This window comes from Schistocerca piceifrons, chromosome 8 (assembly GCF_021461385.2).
Source record: "Schistocerca piceifrons isolate TAMUIC-IGC-003096 chromosome 8, iqSchPice1.1, whole genome shotgun sequence".
Taxonomy (NCBI): domain Eukaryota; kingdom Metazoa; phylum Arthropoda; class Insecta; order Orthoptera; family Acrididae; genus Schistocerca; species Schistocerca piceifrons.
Window position 1 is genome coordinate 422378132 of NC_060145.1, and position 23540 is coordinate 422401671.

The 23540-nt window shown below is 44.8% G+C and overlaps 1 protein-coding gene across 1 annotated transcript in view; it reads left to right on the forward strand.

Moving 5' to 3' along the window:
- The window catches only part of LOC124712411 (unconventional myosin-XVIIIa), a 1310522-nt gene that overhangs the window by 480674 nt on the left and 806308 nt on the right, over nt 1-23540 (forward strand). Inside the window, exon 5 of the mRNA XM_047242706.1 lies at nt 15872-16009. Within this exon, the coding sequence (XP_047098662.1) occupies nt 15872-16009 (138 nt within the window). The remainder of the gene's footprint in view (nt 1-15871; nt 16010-23540) is intronic.

Here is a 23540-nt window from a genome sequence, read left to right on the forward strand (position 1 = left end):
GCGGGCGGGCACAATTGAATTACCGCCGGCGCGGCTTCCTGCGGCCCGCGTTATATATACGGCCCGTGTCCGCCGCCACCAAGTCGACCCGAATTGTCTCGCGTTATAGTAGATGTAAACGCTACGTCCGTCCAAAAAAAAAAAGCCACGTCTTTCTTTAACTCTTCGTGCTGACGTTGTGGACTGGCGCCAAATGAGTCTTTGTTAGGCTCGAGTTTTCTGAATGCCATGTTGCGGATGCGTTCGAAGAGGGATTGTCATAAAAATAATTGGTGCAATACAAACTACACACAAATGGAAAATGAGAAGCAACGAGTAATATCAAAGTGAAGATTAATCTTCTTCGCACACACGTACCGTCTGAGTGGAAAGGCACTAACTAAACAAATATTTCTCTATTTCTGAAAAAAAAAGAGATTGACAGTGGCATGGATTACGAAAATAAGGAAAAAACTAAAAAGGAACAACATTAAAAATTGAGAAGAAACAAAAAGAAACCTATTTAAGAATAAGAAACTAACTGTAGAAGACTGTCACGGCTGTAGAAATAGTTAATAGAGAACGACATGGACAGAATAAAGGGAAGGGCAACATGGTGAGAGAATGGAGTACTGGCAGAATAGCAGACAAGGACAGAGGAGAAACTGAAGTCGTCGTGTGTTCCTATTTGGTCAGAGCAAACTGTTACTGAGATGAAACGTCCGTCAGCGTGGCGAAGCAGAATGCGACTTCAGCCTGCAGACCTCCCCTGCTCATCGCTCGGTCGGATTGCTTCTACCGCGATATATCGCCTGGTACGGCGCAAACTGCTGCAACAGTGTTGCGTGGGCGGATTGGATGGACCGACGGACGGTCGTACGCTAAACGAGCGGGCAGTGAATTACGCAGTGTCACGGAATGTAACATCGTCTATGGATACGCTGTCTGAATGTCTGACCTTATTGTGTCTGTACTCCCAACAAACAGAAGGGGTGCGAGCGGATCATACCAGCGTTGATTGAGGACGGATCTGAAATTCAATCTGCCCAACGAACAGCGCTTCGGACGACCCTGACTCCTGTAAATCACTGCCCACATTTACAGCAGCACATCGCGAGCCACCGTATGTAGTGTGTGGCGAAGAGTACTTGGTCTTCCACTGTCAGTAACTTTTTCTTTTGTTACCGTCGCGAGTAGGTCGTGGGAAGAACGATTGCTTCTAAACCTCCGAGTGCGCTCGAGTCTCTGTAACTTCACCTCCATGGTGTTTTTGAAATAAATACGCAGGAGGAAGCAGTTTATTGATTACCCCTTCCACGAACATACGCCCTCGGAGTTTTAACTGTAACGCACACTGTGATGCACAATGCCTCTCTTGTAGCGCCAGTCACTGGAATACGGCGACCGTCTTTGTAGCCCTTTCGCGCATACTAAATGGACCAGACGCGGAATGCGCTGCTCTTCTTTCGATCTTCTCTGTTTCCTTTTTGCCCGCATCTCGTGGTCGTGCGGTAGCGTTCTCGCTTCCCACGCACGGGTTTCCGGGTTCGGTTCCCGGCGGGGTCAGGGATTTTCTCTGCCTCATGATGGCTGGGTGTTGTGTGCTGTCCTTAGGTTAGTTAGGTTTAAGTAGTTCTAAGTTCTAGGGGACTGATGACCATAGATGTTAAGTCCCATAGTGCTCAGAGCCATTTGTTTCCTTTTTCAATCCTATCTGGCACGGATCCCTGACTAACAATCAGTATTCAAGTATTGGTCGAACGAGGGTTTTGTTAACTGCCTCCTTTACGGATAGACTACGCTTTCGGGGCCTTCTTTAAATAAATCTGCCTTGCATCTGCTTTACCCATGATTACGTAATCGTTGCCCTTTAAATAGTTCCGCACGCCTACTCCTGGATGCAGTCGAATTTTTCAGCAAGATAATGCGCCGTGTCACAAGGACGGGAGTGTGATGGAGTGGTTCGAGGAACACAGTGGCGAGTTGCAGTTGATCTGCTGGCTCCCAACTGGTCAGAACTGAACCAGATTGAAGACGTCGTGGATGTGATTGAATGTGGCGACAGAGATCATTGCCCCCCTTCCCGGAATTTACGGGAATTGAATGACTTGTTTGTGCAGATGTGGTCCCAGCACCCTCCAGCGACATATCAAGGCCTCATTGCTTTCATTTCTTGCCAAAGGTGGACGTACTAGGTATTAGGTAGGTGGTCATAATGTTCTCGCTGATCAGTGTATCCTTCCAAAGCTGTAAAGTCCTTTTTGACACACCCTGTTTTTAATACTGTAGAGAATCACCGTACAGATTGATTGAAAAATTCGATCGCACCGTTGGTGACCTTCCTTGTTAGTTTTTTTAACTCTGTTATTTTCATTATTATTATTGTTATTATTATACTATTTTAATTGTGAGAGAAGATGTTTTTGCATTACATGTCTAATTTCGTATGCACACAGTTTGATTAACAAAACCTACACATATTACTTTCATTTACAAAAATGTGAACAGTTCGTTGATATCATTAACATAAATGTCGCCTTTTTAATTTCCGGTTATACACGCGAAATTCTTATTACATGAAAAAACATAAATTCTATACAGTTTGTTGCAGCTCTGCTATTTGATTTGTCTGATTTGCAGCTACAACCAATTCAAACACTACACATCATAGAATAAAGAAAATATTCTGGAAGAAGTAGTGCAGTCGGTTTACGCTAGATCCTGTGTATACAAAACGATCACTGCTGTAATCGATCTTTTTGACCACCATATTACACACATGAAAAAAAAAAGTTTTGCATTATCTCGGTTCCGAGAGTTCCGGAACCTGTACAGAGAATTGCAGTAGAGATCAACATAAGCATCATTTCCGCCCTTTTTATTGCTCATGAGAACCACACATTGCATGTTGTACCACCAAAAAGCGATACATTCAGAGGTGCTGGTCCAGACTGCTGTGCACACCGCTACCTCTAATACCCAGTAGCACGAACTCTTGCATTGATGCATGCCTGTATTCGTCGTGGCATTCTCTCCACAAGTTCATCAAGGCACTCTTAGTCCAGATTGTCCCACTCCTCAACGGCGATTCAGCGTAGATCTCTCAGAGTGGCTGATGGGTCACGTCGTCCATAAACAACCCTTTTCAATCTTTCCCAGGCATGTTCGATAGGGTTCATGTTTGCAGAATATGCTGGCCACTCTAGTCGAGCGATGTCGTTATCCTGAAGGAAATCATTCACAAGATGTGCACGATGGGGGCGCGAATTGTCCATGAAGACGAATGCCTCGCCAATATGCTGCCGATATGGTTGCACTATCGGTCGGAGGATGGTATTCACGTATCGTATAGCAGTTACTGCGCCTTCCATGACCACCAGCGGCGTACGTCGGCCCCACATAATGCCACCCCAAAATAGCAGGGAACCTCCACCTTGCTGCACTCGCTGGACAGTGTGTGTAAGGCTTTCAGCCCGACCGGATTGCCTCCAAACACGTATCCGACGTTTGTCTGGTTGAAGGCATATGCGACACTCATCAGTGAAGAGAACGTGATGCCAATCCTGAGCAGTCCAGTTGGCATCTTGTTGGGCCCAGCTGTACCACGCTGCGTGGTGTCGTGGTTGCATAGATGGACCTCGCCATGGACGTCGGGAGTGAAGTTGCGCATCATGCGGCCTATTGCGCACAGTTTGAGTCGTAACACGACGTTCTGTGACTGCATGAAAAGCATTATTCAACATGGTTCCTTCGAGCCATAATCCGTAGGTAGCGGTCATCCACTGCAGGTAGTAGCCCTTGGGCACCCTAAGCGAGGCATGCTATTGACAGTTCCTGTCTCTCTGTATCTCCTCCATGTCCGAACAACATCGCTTTGGTTCACTCCGAGTCGCCTGGACACTTCCGTTGTTGAGATCCCTTTCCTGGCACAAAGTAACAATGCGGACGCGATCGAACCGTAGGATTGACCGTCTAGGCATGGTTGAACTATGGACAACACAAGCCATGTACCTCCTTCCAGGTGGAAGACTGAAACTGATCGGCTGTCGGACCCCCTCCGTCTAGTAGGCGCTGCTCATGCATGGGTGTTTACATCTTTTGGCGGGTTTAGTGACACCTCTGAACAGTCAATGGGACTGTGTCTATGACACAATATCCATAGTCAACGTCTATCATCAGAACCTGGGTGATGCAGAACTTTTTTATGTGTGTATTACCTATTCTTTCTTTAATGTAAATACGTAAAAGGATACACTGACAATGTTTAAGCCCTTCATCAACGTATGTAAATCTTGTAATTCGGTAAAATATTTAGTTAAAAGGGCGCTTAACGCACACCTCTCTGGTGGCGCTCGACTTGGAGGTAGCTGGTTAGAGTGCTGGTGCTGAAAGAAATTTTCAGTGACAGTATTTAGCTGGCACCGGGAGGCGGTGTAGTGGTGTAAAGTTCCCGATAGCCAGTCTCTGCGCCAATTTACTGGATTAAATACCATAGTTCTCTGCACCGTCTCACGAAGTGAGGATTTGTAACTCTGTTGATGGTGTTCCGTCCGTCGGATGGTGATGTGAAGGTCAACGGACCCCGTGGTGCTATTAGAGAGGAGTAGACGGAGTGCCCGAAATGGATTTCATCTTCTGCCTTCTCTCATCATCATCATCATCATAAAACACAAACATGTCACTACACAATATACGTATCCATCACACTCACATACAGTCTAGAAATACACATACACCATCTCTCAACCTGCAAGCGAAGGGACACACATCTCTCCCTTTCAACAGGTGAGGTGAATCCACATCCCAGCCAGCAATGCCATACGACATTTAACTCGTTGAGAAATCTCACTTGAATTGTTACGCAGTGTATGTTTTTCTTTCTATTTAATATTGTCAGTGCGATGTGTTTACCCTTTCATCCTACGCTGAAGTGATAACATAGGTGTTGAGTCTGTGCGTAAGTTCGTAGCGCTTTTCCATAAATTTGCAATAGATGCACATAACAGAGACTTTACTCATCAATAATAGATTCTCCTTCACTGTAAAAGTATGCCAACTGTGGGATAGTTTTTCGATTCTGTGACTGTAGAAATAACGTGGTTTCGAGGCAAAGAGCTCGTTGAGTCACCGTCGGAGCGCATTTTCATCCGGAAAAAAAGTTCCTTGAACCTTGTTCCATACAGAGTGGGAAAGCTGAAAATCTGAGGGCGCAGGTTCATGTGAATAAGGTAGGTCGGAATGACTTCCCAGCCCAATGCCTGTATAATGTTTTTTTGTCAATCTAGCTGAATATAGGAGGGCGTTATCATGGAGTAGCATCGCTTCACGCAATCTTCCTGACTCGATGTTCTTGGATTACTTCTGCAAGACGTATCAGTTGTTGATAATAAATGTTAGCAGCGATGATTACACCTGCTGAGAATTTTTCCGGGTTGTATGGCCGTGGTCCATGGAACTCTTCAATCTCCCTCTTAAAGAGTTCCATGGACCACGACCATACAACCCGGAAAAATTCTCAGCAGCTGAAACATCCGGTCGTGAAAGCCTTTATTGTATGATGATTACACCTGTTGGAAGCAATTCGAAGTACATGACACCGTCACTTTTCCACCACATGCATAACATTCTCTTTTTTGGATGCGTGCAGGTCTTTGTACGGAAAGTTGCTGCTTTGTTTGCGCTCAGCCATTCCGTTCTTTCCCTTATGTTAGTTAGCATAACGGCACCATTTCTCGTCACCAGTAACGGTACAGGAGAGGAATGGCAGGTGTTTTTCACGAGGCAATAGATGACGAACAAGCAGAGATGTACATTAGGCCACCTGCTGAATTTTGTGATTTTGCCATGGTTCCCATATTCCCGATTTTTGGTCCTTCCCCACGGCATTCAAATGTGGCACGATCACGACATGATCGCAGTCGGTCACATGTGCCTGTTCTTGACCACAGTGACATGGATCATCGTAGAAAATGCGTTTACAGGATCTCCATTTAACCCCGAACATCTTCCTGAACGACCCTCCTAAAACGAGAAAATCATTTTCTTGCCGTTCCCTGTCCAATGGAATTATCCCCATACTGCTGCAGTTATCCCTTTATTGTGCGCCCCCGGTAGCTGAGTGGTCAGCGCGACAGAATGTCCATTCTAAGGATCCGGGTTCGATTCCCGACTGGGTTGGAGATTTTCTCCGCTCAGGGACTGGGTGTTCTATTGTCCTAACCATCATCATTTCACCACCATAGACGCGCAAGTCGCCGAAGTGGCGTCAAATCGAAAGACTTGCACCTGGCGAACGGTCTAACCGACGGGAGGCCCTAATCACTCGACAATTATCATGATCACTCTACTGAAATCAAACAGAAGAGTATGTCGATTTCTGTACTATGCATTCCACTTTCCAGCGCCCGCAGCTCTATCTATATGATAAAAATGACAATATGTAGGCTTAAATAACGGTAGTGAATTACAAATAAAAAATGACAATCGATAAATAAACCCATAGCGACCGGAATACCAACATGTAAAACAGGAACGTTACTAACTTATGCATCAACCTAATAGATATGGCAGGCATTTAAGAGCGGTGTGGTTTAGAGCTTGTGATTTACTGAGCGGAGAAGCTGCCGCGTCCGCAGCGCAGGAAACCTTTTCGACGATACGGCGGTCTGCAGGCGCTTCGCTAATGAGCGCTCGTTAGCTTCCAGTCTTGATGCGCCTAATAATCTGCCATTGGCGCGTTCTTCACGGCGCGGCCGAGATAGCGTTTATGGATGCCCGTCCACGCTTATTTCATTTTGTAACGCATGGCACGAGCTCGCCTCCGTCGCATGCACGCTTCTGCCGCGGTACTCGACCTCTAGCAAGGAGACGGTGCGAGGCACCGGGTTCCAAGAACTTCGGCATACTGCAGTGCCTGACAGTGAAACTCCAAGAAGGTGAAGAGGAAACGAAATGAAACTTAAGCAATATAAGAATAACGCGATATTATTTCAGTGATTACAAAATTCAACGAAATTTACAAATAACTTGGCAGTACGAGCCCATTTCTCAGTATGAATTTGCACACCTTCAGCCCTGAATGCGTGCGCTGATCCGATTCGGAAGGGTGTCATAAAGCCGTTGTACCGTCTCCTGAGGTGATCTGGCGCACATCTGCTGTAACTTGACCTTGATATCGTGGGTACTGCCTCTGGGACGGAGTTGGGCGTCCGAGCTTGCGGGCTTTCAGAAAGAAAATGATGTGGCGTGATGGCCCTCAACAACGTACCCTCTGACTCAGAGTTGAAATATGAAAAGTTTTGGCTGGTTTCGTTGTCTAGGGGCTGGGATACTTACTTGCCGCATTACAAGCCAAATACAGCTGGGTCTACAGTATACAATATGACTTACTCGCCGCATTACAAGCCAAATACAGCTGGGTCTACAGTATACAATATGAATATACACATGAATCGAATGGTCGAAGGTTCCTATCATTCGGCAATTGCGAATTTTGAATGTAACGTAGAAATTTATAAATGAAAGATTGCAATTAAATAAAATCTGCAGGTACTATTTTTAACGACTTTAAATGATGAGTACGATAGCAGAAGAACCTTGAAGAATGCTGTTTATTAATGCAAACACATTGGTGTCGATGGTCCAGCAATTAAATAAAATATAAGTTGAATAACAGGGAGACAATAGATTCGTACTTCACGTAATTAGTTATGAACAACAATATAGCTCGCGACTTATTCACTTCTAAACGCATACTACGTCTTCACTGCAGAAGCCACGAAAGTCTCACAAGTGCACTACGAAATATTTCTATCTCCTGCGACCAAGCGCCAACTACTGCACTCTCCAAGTCTTTCCCGTGACTGCCCCTCGCTGCTTCCTGTCCAGCACCCCCCCCCCCCCCCCCCCCCCCGGCAAGCACTTTCATCCAGTCTCCCCATTAACGAGCGCTGTGATTGGCTAGAGCGCTCTCGCCATGTCTTCAGGCCAACGCACACTCACAAACATATTGAAACACACATGAAGTACAGGATTTACATTTAAATAACTTGAAATTAAATAAATATTCCTACAGCTGGACAATAAACACGCCGTTAACACACAGTATTAAATACATAAACAAATCAAATAAACATAAAGGAATATAAGCAAAAGGTAGGCCAGTAGCCTAATGTCTCTATGCTTTCTAAAACACAGTATATATTTAACCAATTTCTTCATGAATAGTATATATCGGATGTAAACAAAGACACAGACGAATAAATATATTTATAAACATGATGCTACCGTTTTTTCGTGTAACTGTGGAGTACTTATGACCTCATGCGATCAATAGTAATCGGCCACCATGACCTACAATAACTCATGTACTATTCAAGTTACATGCCTGTAATTCATATCAATTTAGGTTTACACTAATAGCTTTCTAAAGACACGTCGATCGACAAAATCGGATGAACTAATTAGACTTTGGAAATTCCTTGCTGGGTGTTACTTCTATAATTTATCGTCAGATACTAAACTTTAAACTAATAAAGATATTGCAAATCTGATTACACCATCAGAATCGTCGTGCAAACAATGGTAATGTCCTTGTTTCTTTTTAAGGTATCAAGATTCCTCTGGCTATTATTAATTTCTACATGAGCTGTGAAATGTCTGCTATTATGGTTTCACAAAGTCCGCCACCTTTGGCACTCCTGGCATACACATCTCCTTCATCGATGCAAAGCACAGTCCTCGATACAGTGTCAACGTGGAATTCCCAGCCACGCGGTCGGTCTGGACCACTCGCTGGGGCTGCCCCTCTTGCTCCGGCCGATGCTCGCCACCACGCGGCCGCTGACGAGCCGCCCCCGCCCGGCCACGCCAACTCTGAACATAGAATATTTTCAGGTCGCCACAACTCGCCCATTACCTCACAATCTGGTCCCACTCATATTCCATCGGAGACCGATTTGTTCAGCATGTTGGCCACGGGAATACCTCAACATAAAGCATGCAGTTCATTGACATGCGTGCCACGCGCATTGTCCTGCTGAAAAATGGTATCACAAGACTGTCGCATGCAGGGTAACTCAGGAGGACACAGGATGTGCGTGAGACCCTGTTGTTCCTTCGGTCGCTACCAGCCGTGATGGGAGGCTATACCCTGCGGCTCCCCACACTAACACCGGGATTAACACAGCTATGCCTCCCCAAAACAATAAAACAATGGAGGAGTAGTAGCACCCGTCTCCATGCCGCCGCCATGCGGGTCGAAATGGTCATCTGGGCTATTGCTAAACCGCTTTTTATCGCTGTACAAAATGCCACGGCCTTAATCAGCAATGCATGCTTCTCACTCACGCCACCACTCGAAACGCTACCGTTTGTGCTGTATACTACAATAGGATAGCGATAAGCACATATACATATGGCGGTAATATTACGTACACAAGGTACAAAAGGACAGTGCATTGATGGAGCTGTCGTTTGTACTGAGGTGATTCATTCAGACGTCGTTATGGCCGCGCGACGGGAATTAGCAGGCTTTGAACGCGGAGTGGTAGTTGGAGCTGGACGCATGGAACATTCCATTTCGAAAATCGTTATGGAATTCAGTATTCCGGGATTCACAGTGTAAGAGTGTGCCAAGAATAACAAATGTCAGACATTAACCCTCACGGTGGACAACGCAGTGACAGATGGTCTTCACTTAACGACCGAGAGCAGCGGCGTTTACATAGAGTTGTCAGTGCTAAGAGACAAACAACACTGCTCGAAATAGCCGCGGGAGTCAACGTGGGATATACGATGCACATATCCGTTAGGACAGTCCGGTGAAATGTGGCGTTAATGGCCTTTGGCGGTGGACGACCGACGCGAGTGCCTTTGCTAAGAGCACATCGCCAGCAGCGCCTCTCCTGGGTCGTAACCATATATTTTGGACTCTACACGATGGAAAACCGTGGCCTGGTCAGGTTAGTCCCGATTTAAGTTGGTAAGAGCTGATGGTGAGGTTCGAGTGTGGCGCAGACACAACGGAGCCACGGACTCGAGTTGTCAAATGGTTCTAACCACTATGGGACTTAGCATCTGTGGTCATCAGTTCCCTAGACTTAGAAGTACTTAAACCTAACTAACCTAAGGACATCACACACACATCCATGCCCGAGGAGGGATTCGAACCTGCGACCGTAGCCGCTGCACGGTTCCGGACTGAAGCGCCTAGTACCGTCAAGTTGTCAGCGAGGCACTGTGTAAGTTGGTGGTGACTTCATAATGGTGTTGGTTATTTGTGCATGGAATGGACTGAGTCCTGTGGGTCAACTGAACCGATCATTAACTATAAATGGTTATGTTCGGCTACCTGGAAATCGTCTGCAGCCATTCGTGGACTTCATGTTCTCAAACGACGACGGAATTTTTACCAATACCGATGCTCCGTGTCACCGGGTCACAGTTGTTTGCGATTGTTTTGAAGAACGTTCTGGACAATTTTAGCGAACGATTTGATTAAACAGACCTCCCGACATGACTCCTATCGAACATTTATCAGGTATAATCGAGAGTTCAGTTCGTGCACAAAACCCTGCATCGGCAGCAATTTCGCAGTTATTGACGGATATGGAGACTATATAGCTCAGTGTTTGCACAGTGGATTTCCAACGACTTATTGAGCCCATGCTACGTCGAACTGCCGCTCTACGCCGGACAAAATGTCGTCCGACACGATATTAGGAGCTATCGTATGATTTTTCGTCATCGTAGTGCATTGTTAACGGTAGCCTAAACATGTGACGGTAATTCCATAGTCCGGCTGCTGCTAATCTCTGATCAGTGCTGGCGGATGACACACAATGTTTGCAGGGAGTCCATTATTTGTTCTCGGAGGGCAGGTGGGGGTGTGACAGGGTTGCGATATGCTTACTGTACAGATGGACAATCCTTTCTTGTGATGCTGGTCGACTGTAATCTTGACGACGAATATACTTGCCTTGAAGTTCCCATGCAGACCAACATTTGGCCATTGTCACATCAGAATGCCCCAACAAATGTGGATATTGTACGATTCGACCAGCCAGCCTACTGGAGAACCACTGAGAGACTCCCTTCAGATACTGTCAGGAGATGATAAACGCTGTCTCACTAATGCACTCCGGTGACCGATGCAACGTTAACCATTCACAAAAGATTTCATCAGGCGAACATCCACAATCGAGGAACATGGAAAAGAATAAAAAAATCCGCTTCACTTGCCAGTAATTTCTGTTTATTGCGCGACCGGTTTCGTAGCCTATAACTTTATCTTCAGAAAACATAAACGTGTGGCGTTCGGGCCGGTCAGGCTTGGAGGATCTCACTCACGTCATAAAACGAATCGAGCGACAGCCACAGCGCCCGCCAGGACATCACTCACATGTCTGTCTGGCCTGATCGCCACACATTTATGTTTAAATAATTATTTGGTGGTACCACAAGATGAAGCAATAGGTTTCGAAACCGGTCGTACAATAAACAGAAATTACTGGTAACCCAAGCGGAATTTTTTAGTCTATAACTAATCATTCACATAACCGCCCGTGTTGTGTTCGTGTACGAAGTTTCATTGACAATGATCTTCTGTTCCGGGTGCTAGAAAATGACTCTCCTATAAAAGGGTTTAGGGTCGCTACGCTTTCGTTTTCCAAAAAAGATCGCGGTTTAAAGTTAGTGCGCTCGGATCCTTTCCGGACCAGTAGGAATCTTAGAACACACTTAAAAATGGGAGTTTATTTACCAAGCTCGCAATTTAATACTTCCGGAGAAACTTTAGAATTTGTTATTTTGCGTCGTCGCAGATAAACTTAATTAGGAAAGTCTTCACTAATTGGATCGATTGTGTAAGGCCAGCGATGAGACAGCCGTCAACTTCTGTCCGCGTGGGATTGGATTATATTTCTTTTCAATATTCTTTCACCCTTCGGAAAGAGAGTGAAACCATTCGTAAAACTTATATACTGTCATTTTAAATTATTTAGTATTGCTGTGAACAAAGAAGTGATGAGCGTACGTGTCTGCAAAAATTAACGGTACGTTTTCAATCCTGAGCGCGAACTCTTTGCTTTTTCTTGTTTTCTGCTATGTCTGTATCTTACAAAATATCTTCTTCTAGGGAAAGTTAAAAAGACAAAGCAAAACTGTTACCCAATTATTGGTTTCTTCCAATGTGTTTTTCCGAAGACTCAGTTGTTTTCCTCCTATCGCGGTAAATCTACGAGTATACGGTCCATGAGGTTGTACCATTCACCATGGAAACAGGCAAAAATGAAAGATTCTGTCCACGAAACACACTCGACGAAGGACATTTTCCTGCACACTTTCTAGCCTGATACGGGATGAAAAGGAAATTTGTTTTACGTTGCTGAAAAACAGCTCTGGAAATTTAATTTTGAGTGCACAGATAGTTAATTGACAAAACTGCTATTCTAACTCCACGCGCCTGATAACTGGTATGTGTCCACAGGACTCACACTTCCTATTAGCAAGAGGCTCTTCTCCTAAATCTGTCTGCAGCATCATGTAATCCCTAATTCCCCAAACTCCTGGAGAGTATTAGTTTGCGTGCCTGATAAGCACAAAAAAATCCTTATTTCTTAGTGTTTTAGTGGTTCCACTTGGTTTGAAAAGGATCTTCCGTCATGACCTGGGAAGTACAATAAGATATGATGGATTATGCATCGAGGACATGAGAAACGGTGTGACACGGGCAACGAAGATATTTCCGCTAAACGAAATACTGTCGACCATAAGCCGACCGTCGAAGTAGTTCCGAGACTGATTTTATTCCTGGTGTATAAGCGACGTCAGCGCGATAAACTAGGGTGCAGCTGCAATTAACAGCTGTAAACAACAGAGTTACAGTCGACTCGTCGGTTAGAAGGCAGTGTTAAGTGGACGGGGGGCCGTTGTGTATCAGCGCCGTTGCATCTCAGATCGCAATGGAACATCATGTCTCAGTAAAGCGTTTCAGACACTCTCCATAATGTTTTGAAGAAGAGGAGTGCATCCAGAGTTCGTGCCGTGCACCTTTACTCCCGAACGACGTGTAGACGCGCGCCACGACTTGATTGAAATGCAAAACGCGGACAATTCTTTTCTCGGAAAAAAGTTAATCACCACTGACGAGGCTTAGTGTTATCAATACGAACCTCCCGAAAGTAACAGAGTGCAGAAACTGACGTGAAGGGTCAGCACTTTGACGACGTAACCGACATTCAAGCCAATGTGACGCGTGAATTGCACAACATTCTAAAGAAGCACTTTTCTGTTACACGTGGTTGTATGAACGTTCTGTGCGTGCTACTCATATGGTCGAAGACTATGTAGTTCATCTGAAGCATTAAAACCATCATCTTAAAACGTGAACTTCCTGAACTGACCGGGTTGGCCTTAATGTAAGGGAGAAAGTTTTGAACAATTACACACGTCTGGAACACAGCAACCTTTACAACTAAATATTGGACTGTGGACCAATATTTTATTTAGTTCACTTTTTATATCGAATCACCTACTGGGACTTTCGGCATGTATTTTTTTCCAAACAGTTTTATTGGAAGTTACATTTATGCGTTACTGATTCTTCTTCGTGCTAATTTCATTAGCTGACGATCCCAGAAGATTTTTCACATTGAACGTTACTGCGTTAAGAGAGATACTGAGAGGAAAACTTGATGGCCCTCCTTGGAGCAGGCCGTCACGCGCTTGCGCCCTTCGTCTGGCTTTGTTCGACGAGGGGCCATTAATCTCCGCGCGAACGTCGGCGCATCTACACGAGATAGCCATTCTGAGAGAGCTGTTAACGTTGCCTTTTCGTCGGCCCAGCTGCAAGAAGCCTCCGCATGGGAGGTACGCTTCGTGACTATGGCTTCGTTAGGAAGTGTGTGTAGCATGAAGGGCATTTGAAAGTGATTTGCGAAATATACAATTGCTTCCAAATCCATATATATCCAGGTGATCAAAAAGTCAGTATAAATTTGAAAACTTAATTAACCACGGAATAATGTAGATAGAGAGGTAAAAATTGACACACATACTTGGAATGACATGGGGTTTTATTAGAACCAAATAAAAACAAAGTTCACAAAATGTCCGACAGACGGCGCTGGACAGCAAAACGTCAGTGACTACGCATGACAATCGTGTATAAAAGGAGCTGTAATGAGAGAGAGAATCAGATGCGCCAGCAGTCGCAGAATGTTGACGTTACCTGAAAAGGTGCTTTTTGTGAAGCTGTATTATCGGAGTGGGGAATGTGCTAGTTCAGCGTTACGATGCTATCGCCATAGGAAGGGGATTCGAACGGGTAAAGGTCCGTTGACAAATGCAGCTGTGGCCAGAATGATTTCGAAGAAAGAAACCACGGGTTGTTTAGACGATAGACCCCGTAGCGGCCGACCGAGCACAAGGCGTAATGCTGCTGAGACCAGGAAGAAATGGAGACTGTAGCGGGTTCGTCTATGCACGGGGAAGTCAGCGCTCGTGCAGTCGCACGTCGCACCGGCATTTCATACACTACTGTTTGGTCGGCACTGAGGCGTACCGTCAGATGCTATCCGTACAAAATCCATCGGCATCATGAACTGTTACCTGGCGATTTAGTGAAGCGGTGGGTATTTGCGGTGTGGGCGTTTCAAAAGACGGCGGAAGATGACGATTGGTTGAGTAAAGTGTTGTGGACCGACGAAGCTCATTTCCCGCTCCGAGGGTCTGTCAACACCCACAACTGCAGAATTTGCGCTACCGAAAATTCTAGTACTGTCGTGGAAATTCCTGCCTCGAAGGTCCCTACAAAATTGACAGTGTCCAAGAAATTATTGTCACCTCGCGTTTGTGGTTTTGGCTGCCGTTTCTGTGTGTGTGTGTGTGTGTGTGTGTGTGTGTGTGTGTGTGTATGTATTCGACGTTCCCTACGAAGCTATGAACATTTTATCAGGTTGTTTCTAAGGTTCCGTATCTTCGTTGGTAATAACGGAATCCTTATAGCATCGCTTTGTAGTGTGTTTGTCCGTCCGTCCGTCTGACTGTTAAAACCCCTTTTTCTCAGCAACGAGTAAATGTATCAAGCTGAGGTATTAAAATTTATGTCACTAAGCTGAAGCTTTTAAGTCAGTACAGTCAAAAGATACGGTCATTTATGTCGCAAAGTCACTTATTAAAAGCTATAGGTTACTTCCCGTTGGTTTAGAATGGTGAAATTAGGCAAGAATCAAGGTTCCACAGTAGACGTATAGGGAAAAAAAAGACAGTAAGTAATCTGTAACTATATCAAACGAAAAAAAAAATTTGCGATTGTTATCCACCTTTCAACTTTAAATTCAAACATTCTCGAAGCTCTTGGAATCTCTGGGACCAGTATCCTGCGAGTATCAGCGTTAAGTTCTCCGATTTCCGGAGTGGATGAACTGTCTACATACATAATTAACTCCGTACGGAATCCTTATTGCGCGAGTCGCACCTTGCAAATTTTTTTGTACGACGTGCTTGTGTGTCATGGTCCTCGTTCGTCACAAATCACATTTTTTACAGTAAACATTGGAAATTACCTGCCTCGTAGGTCGCTTCAGTGTTGACCTCGTAGAAGACATGATTATCACACCGTCTCGAAACTTCCTTGCATGTTGCAAATGAGTGTCGCGACCACAACTTCCGCGAGTTCGTCGCTGATTGGCTGCCGTTTGTGTGTGTGTGTGGGGGGGGGGGGGGAGGCGGTGCTCGATTCGGCGTCCCCTACGAGGGTGTGACCGCTTTCGTCAGGTTGTTTGTTTCTCTGTCCTCTGTATATCAGAGACGACAGTGAACTGTTAGGTTTACAGATGTCCAGTACTGGGCAGAGCCCTACTAACGGTGCTGGTGTTGTGGTTGCCGACAGGTGCAGCCGGTGGCGGAGCTGTCGGAGCTGACCCGTCGCTGCGGTCTGGACGGCGCCGCCTTCGAGCTGGACGACTCCAACATCAGAGGCGGCACGCTGAGGCGCAGCGGCAGCAGGCGGTTCGCCACGCAGACCACGGTGAGTACACGGCAGGCCCTGCTGGCTCTACTACTGCTCGCCGCGTAAGCTGCTGCCATTCCATGAGTTTGGGGCATCACAGCGCCTCTACGTGGAATACTTCGTAACACCAGCTCTGTCCAGGAGACAGGTGCAACAGTGGGTACAAGGTGACCCGCAGGCAGAGACCTGCGTCTCGTCCAGTTTTTTTTTCTTTTCTTTCTTTTCTTTTTAAATATTGCAAATGAGTTGCCATCACTGTTACATTCCTCGTCTGTTCCGACGACCTGCATTGCTGAGCCTCAGGTGGAAGCCTCGAAACGAAACGGCACTTGTGCCATGTTTCATGAGGCACCAGGCCGCCGGGTCACTGGGTCCCAAGGTCGCCGTGGCGGCCATGGCTGTCCCTGCAAGATAGTTGTCTTTCAGACACTATCTCGGCAAGCACCCACGCCAGCCAAAAGTTGACGTCAGGAAAAGCTGTTATCTTTGCAGCCATTAGCGCCGCGACTTGTATATAAGGGACACGAAATCGGTGTACTGCACAATGTCTTCGACTGATATACAACCAGTTGCTACTACTTCAAGGGATTGTACATTGGAAGAATTGTTTGTAAGTACACTACGGAACAATGGCTTCATTATATAATTTATGTAGAATTATTGTGATTGGACACTTAGAGAATGCATTAGATTGTTTGCAATTGCATCTTCCACACACTATAGTACAAGATATTATATTACATTTCCGAAATGAAAAAATTAAGTATCAATTATCTCAATATAGATTACCAAACAATTATATTTTTGAAAGTAGTGTAAATGTGCCTATGATACGTGAAATTGTAGTTGATGCCACTATTTTTGGAAGGAAATTTAGGTTAAACATACCAATGAACTGGGCCATAATATGTCATTTAGCTATGGCAGATATGCAACCATTTAATTGGTTTAATAGCACATTTAATGTTGAATATTATCTTATCAAATTATATATAGCAACAGATAATTTCAAACAGATCAATATTTGTGGACCATGTCTGCATAAATTGTTGGAAACTAAGCCTAGAGAATTAATACGTACAATGTTTAATATCGATTCCTTGGCTTTAATTATAATGCTCAGCAATCCAGCCATTAAGGGTCCAGGATATCCAGGACGCCCTACTCCACTTACAAAGCATGAGGAAAGAGGTATCCTTCTGCTGGGTGCCAGGACACATTAGTATTTAGGGGAATGATGGGTGGATGTGGCAGCTAAAGGGGCGTGTTGTGATCCTCAATCCAGCACACTACATGCTGCTGCCTCGCATTTTAGGTACATTGTCCTGTGTCCATGGGAGGAAGAGTGGCCGGAGGTGGCAGACACTAAGCTGCGTCTAGTAAAGTCCCCAACGCGGCCGTGGTATACCTCCTCATCGTCTCATAGGCCACAGCCCTATAACGCGCGACATTTTGCCCCGACCAGAAGACCCTCTAATGTGTGATGCTTGTGGTCTTTCGATTGTTGTTCACCACGTTTTACTAGAACGTGTTTTATTTTCAGACCAGAGGACAGCGGCAGATTTACCGACAGATTTGCCCGCTATTTTAAGTAACATTTAGACAAATGTGTGTAGAGTTCTACAGTTCTGTGCTATGTCTTAATATGGTGATGTTCTTAGTGTACGAGGATAATCCCAAAAGTAAGGTCTCAGATTTTTTCATAAGTACATAGACCTGTTTATTTCTACAATGATTTACATCAGTTTACAGCTATTTTTAGACATAATCAACATTTCTGTCGATGCATTTTTGTAGACGCTGTGGAAATTTTTGTTTTCCCATGTCATACCAGCTTGCCGCCATGCTGATCACAAAGTTATGAACCTCTTCTTTCACCTCGTCGTCGGAGCTGAATCGCTGGGACCGCAATTAACTCTGACAGTTCCTGTGAGACTCTGAGAAAACTCAAACGGGCAATTCAGAACTGAGAAGAGGAATGTTGAGCAAGGGCGTACACATTCTCCATGTCAACGCTCTCCCACACACCTCGCGGCAAACCGTTGCTCTCCTGCAACAGTTTCAGTAAAACATAGTCACCCACCCACTCTATAGTCCTGGCTTGGCGCCCAGTGGCTATCTCCTGTTCCCTAGGTTAAAAGAACATTTGGCCGGAAAGCGATTCAGTTCCGACGTCGAGGTGAAAGAAGAGGTTGATAACTTTCTGAACAGCATGGCGGCGAGCTGGTATGACACGGGCATACAAAAACTGCCACGACGTCTACAACAATGAATCGACGGAAATGGTGATTATGACGAAAAATATTTAAATTTTCAAGCTGTAAACCATTGTAGAAATAAACGGGTCTACGTACTTATTAAAAAATTAGGAGACCTTACTTTCGGGATTACCCTCGTATTAACAGGGTGACTGGCTCACTCGTGGTTTTTGTAAGTAATTTCTCCGTGCTGTTGTTTTACCTCCTTTGCCGTTTTCTTAGTATTTCAACCTCAGCATTAGTACTTTTCACGCTTTTTCCGCTGTCTTACGACATGTGAGATGAAGTTATTGTGTGTTCAGCGCGAGTGTGGTGGAAGTGAGTCAGTATCATTTTGTAGTTTTCCTTCTCACAGTCTGACAACATTTTGTCCTTTTATCCAAACCCCGCCGTTGAGCGTCCGTAAACCCAAAATACACACACACACACACACACACACACACACACACACACACACACACACACACACACACACACACACAAAGCTAATACCGGAGCTTGCAGTGAAAAGTAATTATTTCTGTGGCCGATAGGAAATGAAAATGTAATCTGCTCGATGGATATTAAAACCAATACCGCTCATACTGCGACAAGCCAGCACACACCACTAGAAACATAAGCACATGGCGTGCTATAGCCTTTCTAGGAAATGTATTAGCTCTCTGACTCATATCCAGCACCAGACTGAGCCAAGAGGAGACCTACACGCAATGGAAATAATGTTCCGAGCTCCGCCACTTCACGGCAGCACCGTGCCAGCGCGATTTCAGCAAATTAAAGATGCTAGCTGGACTATCTTTGGTCGAGTATGTGTGAATAGAATTGGGGAGAATAGAAATTTGTGCCAGAAGAAGGGATCGGTTGGTAGAATACGTTCTGAGGCATCAAGGGATTACCAGTTTAGTACTGGAGGGAAGCGTGGAGCGTAAAAATTGTATAGCGAGACCAAGAGATGAATACAGTAAGCAGATTCGGAAGTATGTAGGATGCAGTAGTTATTCGGAGATGAAGAGGCTTGCACAGGATAGAGTAGCATGGAGAACTGCATCAAACCAATCTCAGGGCTGAGCAACACAGCAACAACAACAACAAAAACAACGTTGGTGGAAGCGGACTGTGAGATATAACTATCTTGTCGATAGGCTAGGACATATTTGCTAACTTGATTTCAATGACATAATCCTCGAGTCTACATCGCAAAAAACCCAAAAATACAAACTAAAATTATAATTAGGATACAGTTTCTGGAAAGGGATATTTTCTCTATTTTGACTTAGTCTTTTTTCTTTATTGATATTTTACGGTTTATTAATAACCTTCGAGGAGGAAACAAAATCTATTATTTATTTCTGTATCTATTCTGCATCAGACGAAAAATTATGTACAATAACTGCCATAAACAATTCTGTACATACTTTGTTTTACTTTCAATTTTTTAACAAATGTTATAAACCAGTAACTTATTTGTTGCAGTCATAAAGCATTAGCTGAGAGATGAAGCTGCGTATATCCCTTGGCTTTTTAGAAGCAAATCCAGAGAGTCCCACGACGATTTAAAACTCTTCAGATAGCTACTGGAACAAGGTGTGCATGTCACGAAGACACACATTTGCGCACTATTGTCGGCATGGAGACAGTTTGTGGTGTGACCAGCGAAAGAGAAAAAATGTGTAGTTTCTTTTTATCCTCTCCATTCTGTACTAAGGTTATAATACTCATACACAGCCGTTTTTCGTGAATTCAGCTACACCACAGCCGGCCGATCCAAGAAGAAAACTTAGATCCGGAAGCATGGCACTTCTACACTGTCTCACTTGGCTTCAACGGCACGGTCACACTCACGTCATCGGAAAGTCCCTGGCGAAGGAATCATTGAGCAATTCAATCAATTGCGTAATTCCGCCCTCGCATACAATGTCATAACGAAATACGCACGCAGCCGTCTTTCCGAGTCACCGCTTTCTCCGGCAGCACGCCTTGACATTTCAGCTGTTACGATACATTGCATAATGCAAAGGCTATATGCAGTGCCAGTAATGAGACAAACACCTGCTGGTCTACGTTAGTTTCAAGAACCTCTTCGTAAGCAGCGCGCATTTTTCTACCAGCACCTCTCTCTCTCTCTCTCTCTCTCTCTCTCTTTCTTTTTCTCTTTCCAGTGGAACTGTCATCCCAAAGTTAGCTTTTTTGTCTCTACATTTTTCAAAGATAAATAATAAAATAAATGTGGGAACCTTTGCAGCAGATGAGTATGGTATCATAATTGAAATAATTGACATAGCTACACACAAATTCTGATTCTTGCTTATTCGTACGGGCTGTGGCTTTAACCATTAGGCGGTCTGAGCACGCCACCTATCCCAATATTCTTTCGTGGTAAATGATGTTTCCACCTGTATTTCCGAACATGTACTCCTACCACGGCGTGTTTGGGCGTACAGGATTAGCATAGTCATTTCCTGATTTAAAAAATTTACTTCTGAGTAGACACGGGTATGCGGTTTGTTGCAAATGATAGCGTAACACTAAGTTTTTTTATTTATTTATTTATATTTTTTTTTGGGGGAGGGGGGGAAATACAGTATCCCATGCGTTCCGTTTAGGCGACACACAATTTCTCCCCATGGTTTTGCAAACATCTACTCCCTCATGGCCCCTACAGTGTCTCGTATTTTTCCCCTTCAGGAACTGGTAAACAGAACACTTAATCCGTAACGTAACCTCACAAAAGAAGGTAAAGATGGATTACATTGGTTCAATGATAATGTGCAAACACGGCGAGAAGTGCATGCTGGAACACAAATGCAGATGCTAACCAAGTCTGCAGGTTGCGCATATTTCTTTGTTTCTTTCTTTTTTTTAAATTATTGGATTTCGGGCCGTGCCCATTCAGCCATCTCAATAGTAATGTCAGTAATGACGACACGAAAGTAAGGACAACGCAACACCTTTTGAGGGGGAAAATCTCCAATCGGCTATGAATTGAACCCGAGCACCTTCACGTAAGGTTGCGCTATTGTATGTGATCACGAAAGGTACCGCTGGAATGTCGTCAATACGGTTGCCAATGCCAGTTGTGGTCTGAACGTTCGGGCAAATGGTTGGTGCTCATATGGTGGTTGCTTCCGTAACGAAGGGTGCCGCAGTGTTTGGTGTTTTAAGAGGCACCGTATTGGTGATTTTTATCACACACAGGGAAAGTGAAATACATCATCCGCTAATCAACAACGAGGAAGAAAGTTTGTATTGAGTGGTAGTGATAAACAGTCGCTGAAGAGGTTCAAATGGCTCTGACCACATCTGAGGTCATCAGTCCCCTAGAACGTAGAACTACATAAACCTAACTAACCTAAGGACATCACACACATCCATGCCCGAGGCAGGTTTCGAACCTGCGAAGAGGGCTGTGACGAAAACTAAGATGACTACACTGCAAAAGTCATTGCAGAACTGCTTGTCGCCCTCGCGATACCTGTCAGCACCAAGACACACGAATGATGCTCCAGAAGCTGGGAATTGCAGGGCGGAATTCCAAAACCACTTATCACTGACACAAATGCCCGTGACAAGGAAACATGATGCGAAGCCATAAAACCTGGACTATGAACCAATCGAAGAATATCATGTGGTCGGATGATTCTTGTTGCACATTGTTTCCAATTTATGGCCGAGTTTACGACCGAATAGAGAAATATGTGGGGGTTTCGTGGTGATGTGGGCAGCCATATCGTGGTATTCCATGTGCCCCATGGTCACTCTGCAAAGTAGCATTACTGCCAAGGATTACGTGACCATGGATGATCAGGCCCATCTCAGGGTACAATGCTGTGTTCCAAGACGACATAGGCCCAGATCGCGACGTCCAGAACTGCTTTTGTGAGCACGAGAATGAACTGTCGCATCTCTCCTGACCACCACAATCACCAGACCTCAATGTCATCGTTCCCTGAACGTGCCACTGTTTTGCGGGAAGGACGCTGTAAGATTCCCCTTGAAAACAATACAGGATATGTATTTCCACAGTCCGAGACGGCTGGAAGCCGTATTAAATTCCAACGAATGCCGTATTAGACACGGTAATGTATGTTGTTTCTGTGGTGCTTTCTTGTTTTTGTCCATCACCTGCATGTTCAATAATAGCGCGCGCGCGCGCGCGCGCGCGCGCGCGTGTGCGTGTGTGTGTGTGTGTGTGTGTGTGTGTGTGTGTGTGTGTGTGGTCTTCAGTCCAGAGACAGGTTTGAAGCAGCTCTCCATGCTACTCTACCCTGTGCAAGCTTAATCTCCCAGTACCTACTGGAACGTACATCATTCTGAATCTGTTCAGTGCCGACCGGGGTGGCCGAGCGGTTCTAGGCGCTACAGTCTGGAACCGCGTGACCGCTACGGTCGCAGGTTCGAATCTTGCCTCGGGCATGGATGTGTGTGTGATGTCCTTAGGTTAGTTAGGTCTAAGTAGTTCTAAGTTCGAGGGGACTGATGACCTCAGCAGTCAAGTCCCATAGTGCTCAGAGCCATTTGAACCATTTTTTTCTGTTTAGTGTATTCATCTCTTGGTCTCCCACAACGATTTTTACCCTCCACGCTGCCCTCCGATACTAAATTGGTGATCCCTTTATGCCTCAGAATATGCCCCACCAACCGATTCCTTCTTCTAGTCAAGTTGTGCCACAAATTTCTCTTCTCTCCCGTTCTATGCAATACCTCCTCATTAGTTGTGTGTTGTACCCATGTAATCTTCAGCATTCTTCTGTAGCACCACATTTCGAAAGCTTCTATTTTCTTGTCTAAACTATTTATCGTCCATGTTTCACTTCCATACATGGCTACACTCCATACAAACACTTTCAGAAACGACTTCCTGACACTTAAATGTATACTCGATGTTAACAAATTTCTCTTCTGCAGAAACACTTCCCTTGCCATTGCTAGTCTACGTTTTATATCCTCTCTACTTCGGCCATCATGAGTTATTTTGGTCCCCAAATAGCAAAACTCATTTACTACTTTAACCGTCTCATTTCCTTACCTAATTCCCGCAGCATCACCCGATTTAATTCGACTACATTCCAATATCCTCGTATTGCTTTCGTTGATGTTTATCTTATATCCTCCTTTCAAGACACTGTCCATTCCGTTCTGCTGCTCTTCCAGGTCCTTTGCTGTCTCTGACAGAATTACAATGTCATCGGCGAACATCAAAGATTTTGTTTCTTCTCTACGGATTTTAATTCCTGCTGCGAATTTTTCCTTTGTTTCCTTTACTGATTGCTCAATAAACAGATTGAATAACA